Source organism: Chiloscyllium punctatum, chromosome 2, assembly GCF_047496795.1.
Source record: "Chiloscyllium punctatum isolate Juve2018m chromosome 2, sChiPun1.3, whole genome shotgun sequence".
Lineage (NCBI taxonomy): Eukaryota > Metazoa > Chordata > Chondrichthyes > Orectolobiformes > Hemiscylliidae > Chiloscyllium > Chiloscyllium punctatum.
In genome coordinates, this window is record NC_092740.1 from 123,018,988 (window position 1) to 123,041,306 (window position 22,319).

General features: G+C 41.1%; 1 protein-coding gene across 1 annotated transcript in view; it reads right to left on the reverse strand.

The window, feature by feature from the left end:
• The window catches only part of snx30 (sorting nexin family member 30), a 63,351-nt gene that overhangs the window by 31,824 nt on the left and 9,208 nt on the right, over positions 1 to 22,319 (reverse strand). Inside the window, exons 2-3 of the mRNA XM_072587997.1 lie at positions 1,691 to 1,879; positions 603 to 713 (exon numbers count right to left, since the gene is read on the reverse strand). Coding sequence (XP_072444098.1) covers positions 603 to 713; positions 1,691 to 1,879 — 300 coding nt within the window. The remainder of the gene's footprint in view (positions 1 to 602; positions 714 to 1,690; positions 1,880 to 22,319) is intronic.

Consider the following 22,319-nt stretch of genomic DNA (forward strand, 5'->3'; position numbering starts at 1 on the left):
TGCCAACTCCCTTTTGGAAGAAAACACTGATATTCTATACCACGTAGACCAAAAAAACCTTAATGTTGAATTACCATCCTGAATGAGCACGCTTCAAATCAAACCAACAGATAGGTAAACTACAACTCCCCTTCAGTTATGTACCGAAAAGAAACAGGGTGGAGGAAGAGAAATTTTAAAAATGGTACTGCACAAAAAAAGTCTAGGACTTGCAGCTTGCTATACCACATCTCTTGCATTAAGCGAATGTGCAGGTTGAAGTCAAGGATCAGGTTTGGTCTTTTTGTTCAAGAAACCTTAATGCTTGAATGACACAAGGATAAAAAAAGTTCGTTCAAAACTGGGATCTGTCAGGAGTTGTCAGTACCTTCAGGCAAGAGACTTACAGGATGCCAAAAAGGAATATGCACCAACTTCAGATTTCCACGTCATTCCCATGTCGATTGCAGTTACTATGGCAACACTAAAAAATGATGACATGGATGATTGAGAGGAGAGGGAATGAAATGACAATTGAGCCAACATGGCATCAAGATATTTGTCCAACATATAAACACCAAACATCCCACAGAAATAAACCTGCACAATTATTTGGTACATACTGGAATAAGATGAGTCGGCTGCGATTCTTCCAGTTTAGTCCTCAACCAATCAAAATCTTGGTATCTACGTCGAACTGTGTACTCTGGTAAATCAAACTCATTTCTGGTGGTCTGTAAATAATCAAAGCTGAGTGTAACTAGGAAGCATCAGGCCAGAATGTCAACTTGCATTTGCAATGTGTTCAGACCCCCAGATTTTTGCACTTTTAAACAACAGTACACACAATTCCAACACAGGAATTAATGTAAAAATCACCTTAAAAAAAAGCAACTTGGGATACATTATTCTGGGTCATCATGCTTCATATTTTGTCAATATACCTTAAAGGCAAATTAGAGTTTATTTTTCTGCTGAGAAGAGAGGAATTTCAAAATACTTTGAGCTAATCAAAAAATCAGTCCCATCCAGGATCAAAGCCCTATTTTTGGCACAAGTACTTCGAATCAAGGTTGGTAGTCAGAATCAGGATGGAATATTTTACAGGTCTGTTTGGTACTTTCCCCAGCCATGATCGCTACACTTAAGAACAGAGGTATCAATGTAAGTTTAGCTTATTTTCCAAATATCAACACCAAGAATTCTGAATTAAAGACTTTAGAGCTCTTCTAAAGCTAAGTATAATTTATTTCCATGCTTTAAATCCAATTTCCCATAGAAATTGGTTACACATTATACATATCATATTATAGCATTTGTTTTATACTATTCCTAGTTACTTTCAATTCTAGTATTGCTGCAGTTGAGAAACGTATGCAACAGCACTTCAGGTCATACCGTCCAACCACAAAAAACTGCCACATATGGGCAATCTGGTAGCATAAGGCTTCTCTTCCAGCACAAGAGACTGAACCCACTGCCTATGAATCTTTAGAGAGATGGCAAATTAGGTTTTGGACAAATTACAACATATCCCTCATCTATTTTATCTCCTACTACCCCTTTACTCCTGAAACCCTGCCATCTATTTCATGTCCAGACACTAGCCATGTCAAGGACTCAATGCATTGCAAGCAGCGTGGTAAGGAGTCTTAGTTTAAAAAATGCTGAAAAAAAACTTTGCTAGAAATACTTAAATTTTTGCTCATACTTTTGTGCTAACTCTGTAGGTAATGTAAGTCTCCATTGCAGACACGTGTTTCTTTGGGTCATCGACTGTAACAAAGAGATCCTTGGTTTCACCATCCAGCTCATCATCCAATTGTAACCTATTAAGGAGAGACGAGGAAGAAGCAGGACTTGATGTCTCCACTGGTGTCCCATTGGGTAACATTTGATCCTAAAAAAGTGGATAAACAGTTTTGATCAGTATTTAGAATTGATCATCATCAAGATGATACAAGGTGCAACATGCATTTGGACAAATCTGCTAATGCAACCATAAAACTATGAAAGGCATATTCTACTTGGCTTACATCATCCTGCATCACACAGTCAGAAGGATTAGGCCACACAGCCCCTTGAACTTGCTCTGCCATTTAACAAATGGCAGCTGATTAGACTGCAAGCTCAAATTCACATTCCTTCCTACTCTTAACCTTTCAATCCCTTGCTTAACAAGAACTTATCTGCCTCCATCATAAAAACATGAGGCTCTGCTCCCAGTGTTTCAGGTCCCGCTGTTCAATCAAACTGCCACACACAGGGCATCTGGTAGCATTAGGTTTTTCTTCCAGCACAAGAGACTGAGGCCATGACCTAATAACTACCTATGAACCTTGAAAGAGATGACAAATAAGGTTGTGAGTTCCAAAGACTCAAACCTCAAAAAACTTCAGCTAAATTGGTCTTAAGAGGCCTATGATTTTTAAACAGCAAACCCTAAATAAAGATTCTCACATAGGACTAAACATCCTCACCAATTTACCCTGTCAAGACACCTCAGGATTACATATATAAATCAAGTTGCTTCTCACTCAACTCCAATGGAAACAAGCCTACATACAACTTTTCCAAGTCAACACCACATTTTAAACATTAGCATACCTTCCCTAAACTGCCTCAAGTATTTGCATTCTTCCTTTAAAGAAGGTGACCAATATTATGCACAGTACTCCAGTGGCAGTTGCACCAGTACCCTGCACAAATAGTGGAAAACTTTGTTACTTTTGTCGTCAATTCCCCTTGCAATAAAATATATACTATTGACTTTCCCAATTAATATTCATGCACAAGACCATTCAGGTGGCTCTGCATCCTCTCTGCTTAGATTTTATTTTGTTCTTCCTGTCAAAATGGAAGCATTCACATTTCTCCCCCCCATGTCATATGCCATTAGCCACACCTTTGCCCACTTCAAGAAAACCTTTAACTTACCCAAATCTTTCCATAATCTGGTGCCCTCATAACTGGTTTTCCTACCGACCTTCATGACATCAGCAATTTGGCAACCATGTGTTTATTATTTCATTTGTTATAAATAACGGAGGTACCAACCAAATCCGTGTGGATCTTGCCAACCCATTTACACTTCGTTCTTTGCATTCTGTTAGACATGCTTGTTTATTTTCCACCATGACTTTTGCCACCTTATCCAAATCCATGTACAACACATCCATCAGAAAACTCCTGCCTCTCCACCCAAGAATTCCTGAAGACCAAGACACCAAGATAGAAGAGGATGAAATAATGGTCTCCTTTGACGTAACAGCCCTGTTCACATCCATCAACATCAACCTGGCCAAAGAAACACTGACTATACTATTAGAAGAACCAAAGACACATACAGAAAACACCAACTTCATCAGCAAGGGCAATATCGTCAAGCCAGTGGACCATGCCTTACCACCCAGATAAATCAACGGAACACCCATGGGATCTCCGATATCATAATTCTTAGCAGAGGTAGTAATGCAGAGACTCACAAAAAAGCTCTGCCAACCATCCAACCCAAACTTTGGGTCCACTGTGGAAGATACCTTCGCCATCACTAAATGAAACAAGTTAGAGGAAACCTTCAAGGCCATCAATAATACCCTTCCTATCAAGAAATTCACTGAAGAGGAAAACAGCAACAAACTGCCATTCCTAAATGTCACAGTACAGCGAACAGCCAATGGGGAGCTTCAAACCAGCATCTACAGGAAAACACAGACCAAATACTGAACTACAAAAGCAATCATTCCAACATCCACAAATAGAGCTGCATTCGAACACTATTTCAATGAGCCACCACACACTACAGCACAGAGGAACTATGAAGAGCAGAGGAAAATCACCTATACAGGTGTATTCAAAAACCGGTACCCAATGAAAACAGTCCACCAATTTCTAAGCAACAAATCCAAACAAGCAGACAAAACACTTCCAGAAACTCTAGCCACTCTCCCCTACGTCAAAAGGCATCTCTGAAATGACTGCTGGACTACTCAGAACTCAGATTCATAGTAGCCCACAAACCCACCAACACACTAAAACAGCAGCTAATGAACTTGAAAAGACCCTATACAGAAAACTAATATAATTTACAGAATGCCTTGCAAGAACTGTACAAAACACTACATTGGACAAACAGGCAGAAAACTAGCCACCAGGATACATGAGCATCACGCAGCCACAAAAAAAGATATGACCCACTCTCACTAGTATCCTTCCATACAAATGAAGATGGATACCACTTCGACTGGGACAATACAATCACCTGAGGACAAGCCAAAGAAACAAGCACGAGAATTCCTAGAAGCAGGACATTCCAACCAGAAGTCTATCAATAAACACATTGACTTGGATCCTATCTAGCACCCCTGAAGAACAGGAAATGACATTGCAGAAAATTACATCACCAACCCAAGGAAACCTGAACAACAAGTGGGCTCAGTGATGTTTCATCATAGTAGGCAACATCTGAAAACAAGCTGAAAATGTGTTGCTGGAAAAGCGCAGGTCAGGCAAGGAGCAGGAGAATTGACATTTCGGGCATGAGCCCTTCAGGAATCTGAAAACAAACCTTCCAGCTCAGCAAGCAAACCTACATCCACATCCATTAGAGCAGATGTCACCTCAAAGTAGTCCAATAAATTGATCAAACAGGACTTGTGCTTCAAAAAGCAGTATGGTGACTGTTCAATTACTTTAAAAAACGTGTCCAAAAAAAGTGTTAACTGAATTTTAAAAATGTTGCCTTTAAAAATTGGAACTTTTGAAAGTTAAAACCTCTGTGCAACAACAAACCTTCATTAGCCATTTCCTGAGTTATCAACACACAAGATTAAAATTTGGCATGGGATTTGAACTCAAGCATACTATCAATGATAAATAGCTGAAGATAATTTGTAGCATATAATATAAAGAGGGCTCTTGTGCTGCAGTGGTAGTATCCCTACCTGTGGGCCAGAAGCCCCAGATTCAAGTCCTACCTGCTCCGGAGGTCTGTACTAATATCTCTGAACAGTTTGCATCAACTGATCTACAGAAACATTAAACAAATTTTAAAGTGAGCTCTGATCAAGCTGCCAGCACAGACATAAAACATTGGCATTAAGGTAGCATCTTTCAGAGCATTGGTGGGTTGGGGAAGGGTAGAAACAAAAACACTATCAATGCAGCGTAGTTAACTAGAAGGCATCGGGTTCGCGATTTTGCTCAGAGAAGCTCATGAACAGCATTCTTTCTATAGCTGATTCACATTAAGTCAAAAGGATTTCAAGGCACACCACTCAGTATCAAACAGATGCCAGTTGCCATTTCATTGGCAGGCAGACTGGGGTGAAAATGAAGTGAGCACAAAGTTTCCATAATGTTTGGAGGAGGGGCATTATCAAGAGTTCAAAAGCAGCCAGATGGCATACCAAGTGGTTGTATTTGAATGTGTTGCATAAGAGATTGGAAATATCTATATCACAGGATCATCTCTGGTCAACTTATGAAAGATAGTGAGAAAATGTGCTTTCAAGTACACTGGTGCACACTCACTAACTTGCATATATTTCCTAACTTCCAAAATTTGGAAAGTATCCTACACAACCAAACAATAAGATTAAATAACTTACTTAAAATCAAATTGATGGCTTGAAAGTAGGATCCCAGCCTGGAAACCAACACAGCTAACAACCAATATTGAGTTGCAGTAAAGGACTAGGGGATAGCCCCAAATAACTGAACCATGACATGCAAAACAGCAGCCCAACAATTTCATTGTACAGAAGTGAAAAATATAGCACTTATGAAAGCTGCCAGTCAGCAAGCTATCTGCCACCTCTGCACTTTTACAAATTCATTTCACAGCATGTCTCAAATATAACAGCTGATATTCCTGTAGGTGTCGAGATCCTAAGTAACAAACATATCCAAAAACAGTTCAATTGCTACATATAGTTCGAGACTAATAGGAGGAGCGAATGAAATTTTGTTTTATCATAATGCCATAACTTATGAATTAGGAACTTAATTGAATTTACATTGAGCCTCATGTTAAATGTGTGCAACAAACTAAAGCTCTGTTGTTTCTCAGCATGAGCCATATAGCAGTCAGCTCAAGTGTCACAATTAAGCGGACTTATTAAATAAAAAAAAAAGAGACAGGCTTCATTCAGTATGAAAGAAAACAAGTTTTCAGGCATTACCAAAGTATCGCATAGAGGGGTTATTCTTGATTAAAAAATGTCAAGTCCAAATACAAGTCAACCATTGAGATAACAGAGCAATATGAAGATAGGAGAATTTGATTTATCCCTCTGATCAATAGCTATTTTTAGAAATCAACCTGCTCAGCCACAACATACCACTGGAGCAGATGGAACGTGAACTCTGACATTCTAGGCAAGAGGAGTCCCAAGTGCCCTGTTTAATGCTTTCCTCAACCAGAAAGAGGGAACAACTGATCATTAAAACTTATTATGCCCTGATCACAAAATGGGCATCATGTTATTTTGTCTGACTTCCATACAATCAATGCATTTCAAAACAAGTCATTTGTGAAATATAGTATACTCATTCATTGATAAAATAAGGATCAAACCAACAGTAAGCATTTTTGCCTAAACAATAAGCTGGCAGTTATTGCAATTTTGCCTTGGCAAGGATGCAAAGGAACTTGGAAATAGGAATTGAGAGAAGGTTGAAGTATAGAAATCAGACAGGATGTTAATGATATTTGAACAAGTTAGCATTGAGGAGATGTAATAGCGGCAATTTCAAATGTCTTGCAAGTGTCAGGCCCAAATGAAGCGTGTCCCAGGTTACCATGGGAGGCAAGGAGGAGACTGCAACAATCTGGCCGTTAATCCTCTAGCACCTCTACTGTAGCCAGACAATGTGAAAACTGTCGATAGTTAATATGGTAGAGATACAATAGGAAACTACAGATCAGTGTCTCCAAATCAGTGGTAGGAAACGAGTGGAAATAATTCTGAGGGACACAATTTCTATTCAAAAGTAGTGAGAATAGTCAGCACGGTTTTGTCAGGGAAGATCATGTCTAACAAATTGGATTGAATTTCCCAAGTAGTAGAGAAGATGGTAGCACAGTTTATGTAACTTATGTAGACATCAGTAGAGTTTTTTCAGGAAGTTCTTACATGGCAGACTTAAAAAGCTAAGAGCCTATGGGTGCCATGACAATTTGGACCCAACATTGGTTTGGTGGCATGAAGTGCGTGTGTGCGCGCGCACACACACACACACACGCATGCGGCCGGTGATGTACCAGAGTTTGGTGCTGGAACTTTATTGTTTACGGTGTACAATCAATAAACTTGCAGAGGATGCAAATTCCGGTGTTGTGGTAAATAGTGAGGAGGAAAGCCTCAGATTACAGGAATACATAGGTTGTATGGATAATGGCAATTTGAATTGAATCCCGAAAAGAGAGGTTGATGCAGTTTGGGAGGACCAACAAGACAAGGGAATACATGATAAAAGGCAGGACCAGGCAAAGTATCAAAAATAAATAAAATTAAAGGAACCTTGGTGTGTAAGTCCACAGATCCGTGAAAGCAACAGGACAGGGAGACAAGAATGATTAGTACAGCATACCAGAATACTTACCTTAATTAGCCAAAGCACTGCATACAAATAAGATGATTATAGAGTCTTTATAGAATGTTAGGCAGGCCACTGGAGTTGTGCACAGCTCAGATTGCCACTCTAGAAGTGATGTATATAATAAGAGGGGGTGGAGAAGAGACTGACTGACTAAGATGTTGCCAGGGTTCAGCGTTTTAGCTTTGAATAGACTAGATACCTTGGGATTATTTCCTTAGAGCAGAAGAGGTGGATGGAGGCATCTGATTGAAGTGCACAAAGTCTGAAGGTCATTGATTAGGGGAAAGGTTTCTCCTGATCTTCCCCCACCTAAAAAAAAAAAAGAGGATCAATAACCTGGGGCACAGTTAAGATAAAGAGCAGGAAGTTGGAGTGGAGATGGAGAGTGTTGATAGGATTCTTCCTCATCCCCACCCAGAGCAGCTTTTTGGGGGTGCCATCTGAAACCCACTAACAACTAAAAGAAAATAGTACAAACAGGAACCCAGGATATTTTATCTTTTAGATTATCAACTCAAACTCTATAGCCTACCAGGTTAGGGCCTGGTGCTTGAAAATGGGATTAGAACAGGCACATGCTTGACAACTACTATGGACACAATGGGACAAAGGACCTCTTTCCTTGAGATAGAGCAGACGGAGGCGATGATTGTGCATTAATTGAGGGATAATCGAGACAGCTTGACTAAGTTGTTACACAGTTTTGTTTTATTTCAACTTTAATCACAAATTAGGAAAGTATTGCCTGGACTCTAACCAACCTTTAACACATTTCATTTGTTTGCTGCAACATGCAGCAAGATGTAATATTGACAACCGTGCTCAAAAGACAAACTCAGTGCTCATATCACATTATCCCTCATGATGCTGAATATTAATTACCTAATCTTTACCTAAAATGCAAAGTTACAAGCAAACCAAGCAGCTAATTATACATTAAATTTACTGACTTCTCAAATTCATGTAGTTTGAAAGCCAAATTCAAGAACAAAGTAAAAACCATGAGTTTTCACTTCTGCATTCCCTACCCAAAGGGTATCACCATTCGAAGAAACATGAAAAGTTGTGAGCTAGTAAAAATAGCAGTGGAAAAAATAATCACTAGTCTATTTGCACATCACAACATTGCTGTCTTCCACATGTATCCATCATTCAAATAAGAATTTCAATAAAGAAAAAATTGGGCAACCAAGCAGAAAAACAAGTGAAAAAGTGCCAAAATTAGGAGGGCTCTCAAATTAGTCAAGCAACAGCCTGATAAGTCATACTCACTGATATCACACCTTACAATGTTCCAGAAAATAAACTGTATACCTGACTATGCCCTGCTCCACCAAAACAGTCTAAGCAGAGGGATACACAGTCAGGTGAGAATTGCCCTGGAAGTCCTTAACCCTGACGAGAGCACACATTTCACACCATCAGGTCAAACATGGGTAAGGAAAGCTCCCGATTACCACATATGCCCCCACAAAAGCAGAAGTCAGTACCCCTTGTTAAATACCACTGAGGAAGCAGAGGTAATGGCAAGAGCACATAATGTACTCTAGATGGAGGAATTCAACTATCCAGAGTGGCTCACTAGTACTACTTAAAGCTGGTCTAGTTTTATAAGACAAGAACTGCTCGACTGGTCTGAGACAGAGATCCAACTAAAAGGAACAACATTTGACAGCATCCTCAGCAGCATGCTTTGCCATAGATGCATCTGACCATACCTGCAAGCATAAACACCAGAGCCCCTGGGGTAATAGTGGTCCATCTTCATATTGTGTCGTGGCACTAACACCATGCTAAATGGCAAGTAGGAGAACAGATCTAGTAACCCAAGACTGGGCATCCTGAGTGCAGTTTGCATCAGCAGACCTGTACTCCAGAATCTGCAACCTCAATGGCTGGCATAGCCCCTAGTCTATTATTACCAACAAGGCAGGAGATTAACCCAGGTTCAATCAACAGTGTAGGAGGAAATGCCAGACCAACAGCATGCACATCTAAAAATGAAGTGAGAGGTTATTTTATGAAGGAGAGAGAGGTCTGCAAAGTTTTTCCATAAGTGAAAAGATGTTGCAAAAATGTCAACATACTTTGAAGTATGTGCAGCAAGACAATATGAATGCAAATGGAATGCTAGGCTTTATCACAAACTGGATGGAATGAGTATGTGTCTTCATTCAATTGTACAGAAACTGGGTTAGATCGCACATGCAGTGTGTAGGAGTACTCATCGGTGGCCCAGTGGTTAGCACTGCTGCCTCAACACAGGGTCCCAGGTTCGATTCCAGCCTCGGGTGGCTGTCTGTGTGGAGTTTGCACACACTCCCCACGTCTGCCTGGGTTTCCTCCGGCTGCTCTGGTTTCCTCCCACAATCCAAAGATGTGAGGGCTTGGTGAATTGGCCATGCTAATTGCCCACATTAGGTGCATTAGTAGAGGGAGATGCGTCTGGGTGGGCGACTCTTCAGAGGGTTGGTGTGGACTGGTTGGACTGAAGGGCCTGTTCCCACACTGTTGGGAATCTAATCTAATCCAATCCTTTGGGCTGATCAGAGTCTACTAACCCGGCCATATCACAATAAACTATATGGGCGGCACGGTGGTTAGCACTGTTGCCTCACAGCGCCAGAGACCTGGGTTCAATTCCTGTCTCAGGCGACTGTGGAGTTTGCACATTCTCCCAGTGTCTGCGTGGGTTTCCTCCGGGTGCTCCAGTTTCCTCCCACAGTCCAAAAACGTGCAGGTTAGGTGGATTGGCCATGCTAAATTGCCCCTAGTGTTAGGTGAAGGGGTAAAATGTAGGGGAATGGGTTTGGGTGGGTTGCGCTTCGGTGTGGACTTGTTGGGTCGAAGGGCCTGTCTCCACACTGAGTAATCTAATCTTACCTCAAGGATATTATCCCATTGAGGCAGTGCAATGAAGTTTCACCAGAACTGTTCCTGAGATGGCAGGACTGTCTTATGACGTGAGACTGGGGAAATTGGGCCTGTATTATCTACAGTTTAGAAGAATGAGGGGATTTCATTGAAACCTATGAAATACAAAAAGTCTTAGACAAGGTAGAGACAGAAGATTATTCTCCTGTTTTGGCAGTCTAGAAAAAGTGTACAACTTGAAAATGTTGCTATTTAGAACATGAGAATAAATTTTATTTTCGCAAAAAAAAGGTCTTTGGAATTCTCTACCAGAGAGCTTTAGAACCTCAGTTTTTGAGCATGTTTAAAGTTGAGATTATAGCAGATTGGAGAAGAAAGTGAGGACTGCAGACGCTGGAGATCAGATGAAAATGTGTTGTTGGAAAAGCGCAGGTCAGGCAGCATCCAAGGAACAGGAGAATCGACATTTCGGGCATAAGCCCTTCTTCAGCAGATTACCAATATCACGTGTTATGGAGATAGTGTTGGCATAAAGCATTGAAGTGTTTGATCAGATATGGAGATGGTTGAATTGTCTACTCCTGTTCCTACTGCTCCCACCTTAACTTTTTTTGCCCAGTCTTAAGCTTCTATGCATTTATCTAGCTGTTCTGATTTCCCTTGGCTTCTGGGTTCATTTCTCTGGTTAATATTCATTTCAGCCTCACATGAAAATCCATTTTATGCTAATCCTAAACTTTGTTCAACTCTCAAACACAATCTGCTACTTATCCATTCATGTTTCTTGACGTTGCTCAACTCCAAACTTTACATTTTCACCATGTTCTACACGTATTTTGTTGTTGAACCAAATATTACTGGAAGAGATATGTACAGGTTCTGGATATCTGGTTTCTGCTAATTTGCAGAGATCAATTCTTAGTTGCTATTCAATTCCTGCAACAACTAAATTTGCTCATGCCAAAACCTATAGACAAAAAAGGCAACATTAGCTGCAAATCACCTCCATGGCTGAACACTGCATTGCCAGTTACAATTAAATCATATTTCATGTTTCAGACAATTACATTCACTATTTTCTAAATAATAATTTCAAAAGACATTGCTTAGTAGAAGTATGCTATCAGACATTTTGCTTTAAGAAAACTACCTTCCTCACCGATTTCAAAGTTGAAGCTGAAATACTAAATAAATGCTTAAGTCGACAGCGTGTTTTCACATCTCCCATTATCTCCAATGATGTTGACATTCATGGCTCCACCTTTTGCTGAGCCTCAAACTAATTTAGTCTTCAAAATGAAAGCACAAAACTAATCAATCATTCACTCAAAGCTTTAGATTGAGGAGAAGGCAAGACTTGAGATTATATCATACTTTTGGAATCAAACATAATGGTACCACATGAGCCAACCTCCAATCTTCCAGCACCTCACATGAGACGATCAATGATACAAATATCTCAGCAAGGGGCCCAGGAATCACTTCCCTAGCTTTCCACAGAGTTCTAAAGGTACACCTGATCAGGTCCTGGGGATTTATCCACCTTTACATGCTTCAAGACATCCAGCACTTCCTCCTCTGTAATTTGGACATTTTTCAAGATGTCACCATCTATTTCCCTACATTCAATATCTTCAATTTCCTTCTTCACAGTAAATACTGACGCAAAGTTTTTTTAGTATCACCCCCATCTCCTGTGGCTCCACACAAAGGCTGCCTTGCTGATCTTTGAGGGGCCCTATTCTCTCCCTAGTTACCCTTTTGTCCTTAATGCATTTGTAAAAACTCTGGATTCTCCTTAACCTTATTTGCCAAAAGCTATCTCATGTCCCTTTTTTGCCCTCCTAATTTCCCTCTCAAGTATACTCCTACTTCCTTTATACCCTAAGGATTCACTCAATCATTCCTGCTTATACCTGACATGGGTTCCTTCTTTTTCTTAACCAAACCCTCAATTTCTCTAGACATCCATCATTCCCCTATACTTAGCAGCCTTTCCTTTCACCCCAACAGGAATATACTGTCTCTAGTTCTCATTTCTGAAGGCTTCCCATTTTTCAGCCATCCCTTTACCTGCTAACATCTGCCCCCAATCAGCATTTAAAAGTTCTTGCCTAATCAGTCAAAATTAGCCTTCCTCCAATTTAGAACTTCAACCTTTAGATCTGGTCTATCCTTTTCCATCAGTATTTAAAATCTAATAGAATTATGGTCACTGGCCCCGAAGTGCTCCCCCACTGACACCTCAGTCACCTGCCCTGCCTTATTTCTAAGAGTTTGAATCAGAAAATTTTCTTGTACACATATTCCTCTCCATCTCAACCCTTAACACTATGGCAGATCCAGTCTAAGTTAAAATCCCTTATTATTCCTACAGATAACAGATCTCCTTACAAATTTGTTTCTCAATTTCCCTGACTATTAAGGGGTCTTAAATGTGATCCCAATAAGGTGATCATCCTTTTCTCATTTCTCAGTTCCACTCAAACAACTTCCCTGGATGTATTTCTGGGAACATCCTCTCTCAGTACAGCTGTAATACTGTTCTTTTTCAAAGAAAAAAAAGAACACCACTCCCCTCTTCTCTTACCTCCCTTTCTGTCCTTCCTGTATGATTTGTATCCTGGAACATTAAGCTGCCAGTCCCATCCATCCCGGAGCCATGTTTCTGTAATTGCTATAATATCCCAGTCCCATGCTCCTAACCATGCCTTGAGTTCACCTGCCTTCCCTGTTAAGCCTCTTGCATTGAAATAAGTTGTTTATCAGTCTTACCTTGTTTTGTGCTTTGTTCTTGCCCGCTTAAACTTGCTTCTTTTCCCAAAAAGATATAGTCTCAGATTGATCTCTTTCCTCAGCATCTCCCTGGGTCCCCCAACCCAGTCCTTACTTTAAATCCTCTAACAGCTCTAGCAAATCTCCCTACCAGTATATTAGTCCCCTTCCATTTTGGATGCAATACATCCTTATGTAGGTTACTTCTACCCAGAAGAGTGTGAAATGATCCAAAAAAATGTGAATCCTTTTCCCATACACCAGTTCTTCAGCCATGCATTAATTTGCTCTATCCTCCTGTTCCTACCCTCGCTAGCTCAGAGCTAATAATCCAGATATTACTACCCTCTCGCACTTGCTTTTTACATTCATGCCTAACTTTCTATATTCTTCCTTCAGAATCTCATCCTTTTCCCTTCCTATGTCATTGATAGGAATGTGTACAATGACCTCCTGTTGGTCCCTCTCCCCTTTAAGAACATTCTGCACTCCCTGGCACCAGGGAGGCAACACCATTCTGATTTTTCACTGCTGGCCACAAACATCCTGACTAGGGTGTCCCCCAACATAATTGATCACTTGGAACCCAATGCACCCCTTGTTACAACAGAGAGCCTTAATACCAGAAACTTTGCTTTAAGAAAGGTATAAGGACAAGCCAGGGAACTATAGACCTGTGAGTCTGACGTTGGTGGTGGCTAGTTGTTGGAGGGAATCCGGAGGGTCAGGATTTACACATTTGGAAAGGCAAGGACTGATTACAGACAGACAATCAACATGGCTTTGTGCTTGGGTAATCATGTCTCACAAACTTGATTGAGGTTTTTGAAGTAGTAACAAAGAGGATTATGAGGGCAGCATTGTGAACATGATCTATATGGCCTTCAGTAAGGTGTTTGACAAGGCTCCCCATGGGAGACAATGTGTATGGGTATAAACATGCAGGAAGAGTTAAGTTCTGAATTTCGTGAAACAAGAGGTTCAGCTGAGCAAGACTCCGGTCAGATAAGAACTTAGTTAACAATGGGGTGCTGGAGGCAAGGGTAATAGGTTAACAAGGTGGAAAAGCTGTCATTATGTACAGCCTATTAACAATATTGGAAGTATGCAAGGTCAGCAACAAGTATCCATTGTATGAAACCAATTAACAAGGTTAAGAACATTCATTGTATAACTAAGGGGCTCAGTCTCTGCTATTGACACAGATTGTAACAGTCACCCAGCTAATATTTATGTTGCCTTATCTGGATGCTCCTCCCTGTAAAGTGACTATATAGTTCATTGAGAAACTGCTGTTTCAGAGAAGACCGTGAACTCATGTCCCTGTGCACAAGGGCGATCATTCTCTCTCCCTCCTGTGTCACAAAGCGTTTTGCTTCGATGAGGGAAAAAAAAAGACACGACAAGATTGGTTAGCAAGGTTAGACCTCATGAAATACAGGGAGAACCAACCATTTGGATACAGAACTGGCTCAAAAAAAGGTGGTGGTGGAGGGCTGTTTTTCAGACTGGAGGCTTGTGACCAATGGAGTGCCACAAGAAACTGTGCTGGGTTCACTACCTTGTCATTTATATAAATAATTTGGATGTGAACATAGGAGGTATAGTAAGTAAATTTGCAATTGCAGGTATAGTGGACAGCAAAGAACGTTATCTCAGATTACAACAGGATCTTGATCAGGTGGGCCAACAGGCTGAGCGGCAGCTGGATTAGATAAACATGAGGAGCTGCATTTTGGGAAAGCAAATCTTAGCAGGACCTATACACGTAAATGGTAAAGTCCTAGGGAGCTTTGCTGAACAAAGACCTTGGAGTGCAGGTTCATAGTTCCTTGAAAGTGGAGTTGGCAGATAGATAAGATAGTAAAGGTGGCATTTGGTATGCTTTCCTTTATTGGTCAGAGCATTTAGTATAAGAGTTGGGAGGTCATGTTTTGGCCATACAGGACATTGGTTAGGCCACTGTTAGAATATTGCATGCAATTCTATCATCTTCCCATCAGAAGAATGTTGTGAAACTTGAAAGGGTTCAGAAAAAGACTTAAGGATGTGGCCAGGTTGGAGAATTTGAGCTATAGGAGAGTCTGGGGCTTTTACCCTGGTGCTTCAGAGGCAGAGGTAAGACCGTATAGATGTTTATAAGATCATGAGAGGCATTGATAGGATAAATAGACAAAATCTTTTTGCCTGGGGTGTGGGGGGCTGGTAAAATTGCCACATTTAAAAGGCATTTGGATGGGTATATGAATAGGAAGGGTTTGGAGGGATATGGGCCAAGTGCTGGCAAATGGAACTAGATTAGTTGGGATATCTGGTTGGCATTGATGAGTTGGATCAAAGGGTTTGTTTCCATGCTGTACATCTATGACTATTTCAAAAGGACTCAACAGCCAATAAAAAGTGTAGTCATTGCTATAATGTAGGAAATGAGAACAGCAGTTTGGAATCAGCAAGCTCCAGAAACAAAAATGGGGCAGTAACTAGATCCCAGATCGGTTGTATTTTTGCAATGTTGACTGAGGGATAAATATTGACCCTGGTGACTATCAGAATCATGTGTATTCCAGCACAGAAGTAGTGAAAAGTTTTTAACAATGGCTACCTTCTTAAGTACCAGGTACAAATCTTGGATACAAAAAAAAAGGAATAAAAAGGGAAAGTAGTAGCATTAGTGTCTAAAAACCAGGTTAGAAATAAGATAGTTATTACATAGTTAAATGGAGTTCCCTACTTTTCTTCAGAATGGTGGTATGGGATTACTTTTACCCAAGGTGGCAAATGGAATCCCAGTTTTACATGCCATTCAAGTGACAGTACATTTGGTAGTGCATCTATTCTGTAGTACTATACTGGAATGCTCGTCTAGATCAGTCTCCAGTAGTGGAGTCAAAGACAAAAAGGGAAAAAAATGAATGGGGTTATTTCAATCCCCTGTCCATCACAGGAATGTGTGCAACACAAGAATGACAGAATGAGTTCTACCAGCAATTCCCAGCAATGTTAAAATTTGATTTTTAGCTACTTCTCTCCAAATTTGAAGATAAGTAACCCATGGATACATATTCTGCTAGATCTTTAAGCTGTTCTTTAAATAATTTAAATTCAGCACCAGATTGAAGTGCTGCCCTAAAGATAGCACTCATTCCTTTGGTCACTGAATGCGATCAGATTGTGAAAGTGTCTTCCCTATCGTTTTTCGACTCACTGGCTGCTCGAAATAAATGCTCCCAGCTTCTAATAGCACAAATTATACATTATAGCTGCCTATCACACTTAAGATAAAGCTTTTATTAAAGCTACCCAATTTACCCAACATCTTGCAATCCTTTTCTCTTCATTACCTCTAATTTCCTCGATTCAGTTACTACTGAATCAGTTTCCACCATCTCCCAGACAAGGCATTCAAAATGAATTGCTGGGTATTAGAAGTTTCAAAAGACTTCAAATTTCAGAGACAAACCACATACAGGAGAACAAAAATGATGGTACCAGACCTATGTTTGGATTTGCCATTTGAATTCTAATCTCTTCAGAGAATAAATGGCTCAACATTTAATGGCAGGGTCTTGCATTGGAATTGTTGTGAACTAATTTGCTGGAAATTTAGACAATGAGCAGTGATGTCACCTTCAATTTGGGAGCTGACAAATGATGGGATGCCATTGTTCGAAAGATTTAATCAAAAACCTATTTACTGAAAATCTGTTGCACTGTACTAAAAAAAATTGAGACATCATTGGTTGTAACCACCTCATTTGATATGCCTGGAGTTCCCTGGTTTCTTCCTCCACCCTTATGGGCTAATACAGTGAGCACTTTTCAGCACTATAACACTGCAATGTCAGTTGTGCCTCAGTTAGTAGGGACTGCATTTTTCAGTCCCACTTGAGGGCAAATTTTTTAAAAAACACCAAGGTTGGCACAGCTAGTGTAGTGCTGAGAGCACGCACCATTGAGAAATGGAGGCTTTGATGAGATATTAAGACGATTATCTGCTTTCAAGTTTAAAAAAATTCAATGACAATGAACTTAAGCATGGTGCCCTGAACAAAATATCTCAGCCACCACAAAAATCTGATCAAATGGCTGCTTGCTGCGCACAATATGTATACAATGTTTTCTACATTACAACAGCAATTACCTTGCGGGAAAAAAGTGTGAAACACTTCAGTTTTCTATCAGCCATGGAAGGTAGGGGTTGTTTCCTTTGCAGGGCAAGTAAATTCTTATTTTCAAGACCCAAGTCACAAAGCAACATATCATATTCCCACTCTGCTGGATCAGACATTATGCTAGTGTAAACATGTTAGACATTCACCATAAATTAGAAACAGAAACTGCTTTGCAGTTTAAAACAAAATTCAGGCACATTACAACTCCTACTCCAATAGCACAAAATGTTCTTGTTTCCAAAAAAATAAAAAAGCCTTTGACTCAAAAGAATATTATGGACATCAAGCAATGCCCAAAACATTATCCATTACATTCAAAGACAGCTGGACTTAGAACCATGTTTACATCCCATTTTATGATGAGTGCCTACTCAACAGTATAGACCAGATTCAAAAGAGCATTAGCAGATTTATTCTGAACCAGATCCCAATCACAAACGTGATTGGACTCTAATCCAACCGGCGACTAATTAGGAGTGACTTAGTCCACAAGTTTGGTCCCTATTTAATGACAGCCCAGATTTAGCTGAACATCACATCACAATGCATCATCTTGCAGACCATTCCTCTCCTCCATTTCAGTTTGCCTTGCAAGTTGATACGAGGGGACAAAGCATCTGCAAACTGGAGTCCCTGAGATATTAAAGGGTTAATTTGCTCTGCTGACCTGCAGGAAACTGGATATCCTAAGGCTAGAGTGGTAAATCTCTGTCTTACAGGTAGAATGTAAGGAATTTATGTGGCTCTGAATGGTAAAGGATAGCAATGTGCATGGCCATTTCCTAGTTATTCAGAGTAATAGAAGTACATCATCATACCCAGAAATAAATAAGAACATTGCAATTAAAATTCTGACTACTCCTTGAAGTTAACAAAATGATTCACAACAGATCTGATCATTAAGGGATGATTTACATTACATTTCCGGAAATGATATGATCACTACATTGTGTACAGTGGCACGTGACTGAACGTGAAATGGCTGGGGATCATCTTGTGGACCTTATTGATTGTAACAGGAAACTCTTGTCCTGTATAAAGGAAAAACTGTCCCTCTGTTCAGAGAGAGATCCCTTGACATGACTGCGAAGAGTGTTAGGGTTCCTCCACAGCTTGTGCTTAATAAATTTTGGCTGTTCACAGAAGTTGGCATGTTGCAGTTGCATCAGGGGTGTATGAATCTCAAAAAAACCTAACACCTTAATTGTTTTGCAGGGTGAAAAGAACATTTCTTGCACTTCCTTCCCCAATCCCCACTTTTTTAATTTTAGAATTTTTCTACGGTGCTGTCAATTTTAAATGAAAAATTCACCCCATTTTGAAGTGGGCGGCACAGTGGTTAGCACTGCTGCCTCACAGCGCCTGAGACCCGGGTTCAATTCCCACCTCAGGCGACTGTGTGGAGTTTGCACGTTCTCCCCGTGTCTGCGTGGGTTTCCTCCGGGTGCTCTGGTTTCCTCCCACAGTCCAAAGATGTGCAGGTCAGGTGAATTGGCCATGATAAATTGCACCTAGTGTTAGGTAAGGGGTAGATGTAGGGGTATGGGTGGGTTACGCTTCGGCGGGGCAGTGTGGACTTGTTGGGCCGAAGGGCCTGTTTCCACACTAAGTAATCTAATCTAATCTAATCTTGACCTCCTGCATTGAATGGGCACGCCCAGAACACAGCACAAAGCCACTGGAAACAGCTCAGTTCATTCAAGAGTTCACATGGATTTCTCCTGGGAGACTTTGCAGATTGAGCCTGTCACTACATCAATTGTGACAATTCAGACCACTGACCAATACAGGTTTGTATTTTCCACTAAAGCCACCTACCAGCAGCAAGTCCAAATTTCCTACCACACCGAACTACATTATAAATACTAAATTAAGTGATGTAATTTGGCAAACATTAAAGCTGCTGTCAACACTTCCTTTAAGTGTCATTTCTGTGCCTGGATAACATGCCCAAGAATTTTCCTACAACACAGATAACATTGCACATGCTAAGACGAGTCATTCCGTTCAGCCCACCGCTTAGGCCAACTAACAAACAAAACAACACTAATCCCACTTTACCCACATTTGATCCATAGCCTACAATTACTTAGCATTTTTAAGTATTAATTCAAATGCTTTTTAAGTGTTGCAAGAGAACCTGCCTCCACCGCCCTCTCAGGCGACGAGTTCCATGTTTAGTCTGGGTGAAAAAATTTTCAGATGGTCTGTAAATCTACTTGCTCGCTTTAAACGTAATGCCCTCTGATCCTCAGCATATCTGCCAAGGGGAAAACAATTCATGATCTACTGTCTATGCCTCTCAAAATCATATGCTCCCTCAGCTTCCTCTGCTCCGAAAGAAAATAAATCCAATCAATCGAGTGGATAAAACCCAAGACCTGATCAGGTGGACCCCAGAACTCTGTGGGAAGCTAAGGAAGTGATTGCTGGGCCTCTTGCTGAGATATTTGTATCATCAATAGTCACAGGTGATGTGCCAGAAGACTAACGTGGTGCCACTGTTTAAGAAGGGTGGTAAAGACAAGCCAGGGAACTATAGACCAGTGAGCCTGACCTCCGTGGTGGGCAAGTTGTTGGAGGGAATCCTGAGGGACAGGATGTACATGTATTTGGAGAGGCAAAGACGGATTAGGGATAGTCAACATGGCTTTGTGCATGGGAAAATCATGTCTCACAAACTTGATTGAGCTTTTTGAAGAAGTAACAAAGATTGATGAGGGCAGAGCAGTAGACGTGATCTATATGGACTTCAGTAAGGCATTCGACAAGGTTCCCCATGGGAGACTGGCAAGCAAGGTTAGATCTCATGGAATACAGGGAGAAATAGCCATTTGGATACAGAACTGGTTCAAAGGTAGAAGACAGAGGGTGTTGGTGGAGGGTTGTTTTTCAGACTGGAGGCCTGTGATCAGTGGAGTGCCCCCAAGGATCGGTGCTGGGCCCTCTACTTTTTGTCATTTACATAAATGATTTGGATGCGAGCATAAGTAGTATATAGTTAATAAGTTTGCAGATGACACCAAAATTGGAAGTGTAGTGGACAGCGAAAAAGGTTACCTCAGATTACAACAGGATCCTGATCAGATGGGTCAATGTGCTGAGAAGTGGCAGATGGGGTTTACTTTAGATAACAGAGGTGCTGCATTTTAGTAAAGCAAGTCTTAGCAGGACATAGACACTTAATGGAAAGGTCTGAGGGAGTGTTGCTGAACAGAGACCTTGGAGTGCAGGTTCATAGCTTCTTGGAAGTGGAGTCACAGGTAGATAGGATAGTGAAGGCAATATGTGGTATGCTTACTTTTAGATTGGATGATTAGATTCCCTACAGTGTGGAAACAGGCCCTTCAGCTCAACAAGTCCACACCGACCCTCTGAAGAACAACCCACCCAGACTCATTCCCCTACATTTACCTCTGACTAATCCACCCAATACTAGGGCAATTTAGCATGGCCAAATTACCTGACCTGCACATCTTTGGACAGTGGGAGGAAACTGGAGCACCCGGAAGAAACCCACGCAGACACAGGGAGAACGTCTGTGGGGAGTTGGCACAGTCACCCAAGGCTGGAATTGAACCCAGGACCTGGTGCTGCAAGTCAGCAGTGCTAACCACTGAGCCACCATGCTGACCTCTATTGATCAAAGTACTGAGTACAGGAGTTCGGAGGTCATATTGTGGCTGTACAGGACATTGGTTAGGCCATTGTTGGAATACTGCATGCAATTCTGGTCTCCTTCCGATCAGAAAGATGTGTGAAACTTGAAAGCGTTCAGAAAAGATTTACAAGGATGTTGCCAGGGTTGGAGGATTTGAGCTATAAGGAGAGGATGAATATGCTAGGGCTGTTTTCCCTGGAACAGAGGCTGAGGGGTGACATTATAGAGATTTACAAAATCATGAGGGGCATGGATAGGATAAACAGACAAAGTCTTTTCCCCGTGGTGGGGGAGTCCAGGACTAGAGGGCATAGGTTTAGGGCGTGGGAGGGAAAAGATATAGAGAGACCTAAGACAACTTTTTCACTCAGGATAGTACATGTATGGAATGATCTTCTGAAGGGAGTGGTGGAGGCTAGTACAATTACAACATTTAAAAGGCATCTGGATTGGGTATATGAATAGGAAGGGTTGAGGGATATGGGCCAGGTGCTGGCAGGTAGGCCTAGATTGGGATGGGATATCTGGTCGGCATGGACGAGTTGGACCAAAGGGTCTGTTTCTGTGCTGTACGTCTAACTGACTCTATCCAGTCTCTTCCCCCAACTTTTCATCTCAGGCAACATGGTTTTCCTCTGCACAATTTCCAATGCAATTATGTCCCTCTGGCAACCAGAACTGCCCAGAGTATTCCAACTCTAGCAATAACAATGTCTTATCAAGTTGTAAGGAGACTTCCTTGCTCCTACATTCTACACCCCAGCTAATGAAGGCAAACATCCTGTATTCCTTCACCACACCTTGGTGACACCATCAGGGATCTATGACTTGTACTCCAAGGTTCCTTTGTTCCTTAGTACTGGCTAAGACCATTGTTGTGTATCCTTCCCTTATTAGAACTCTCAAAATTTCACACTTACAATAAAGTTCCATTTTGCCACTGCTCAGCCCAATTTACCAGCTGATCAATACCAGCCTGTAGCCATAGACCATCCTCCTCTCAACAACATTTTGTGTGCCATCTGCGAACTTGCTCAATATACCTTCTTTATTCACATCCAAGCAGAGTGAATAACAAGGGAACCAGTCCCTGTGGTGCACAGATGGTTACAGGCTTCCAATCACAAAAACATTCCCCCCCACCACCACCCTTTGCCTACTTGCAAGCCAATTTTGAATCCAGTTTACAAGTTTGCCTTGGATTCCATGGGCTCTGACCTTCTGGATCAGCCTTCCATGTAGTACCTTGTCAAAGG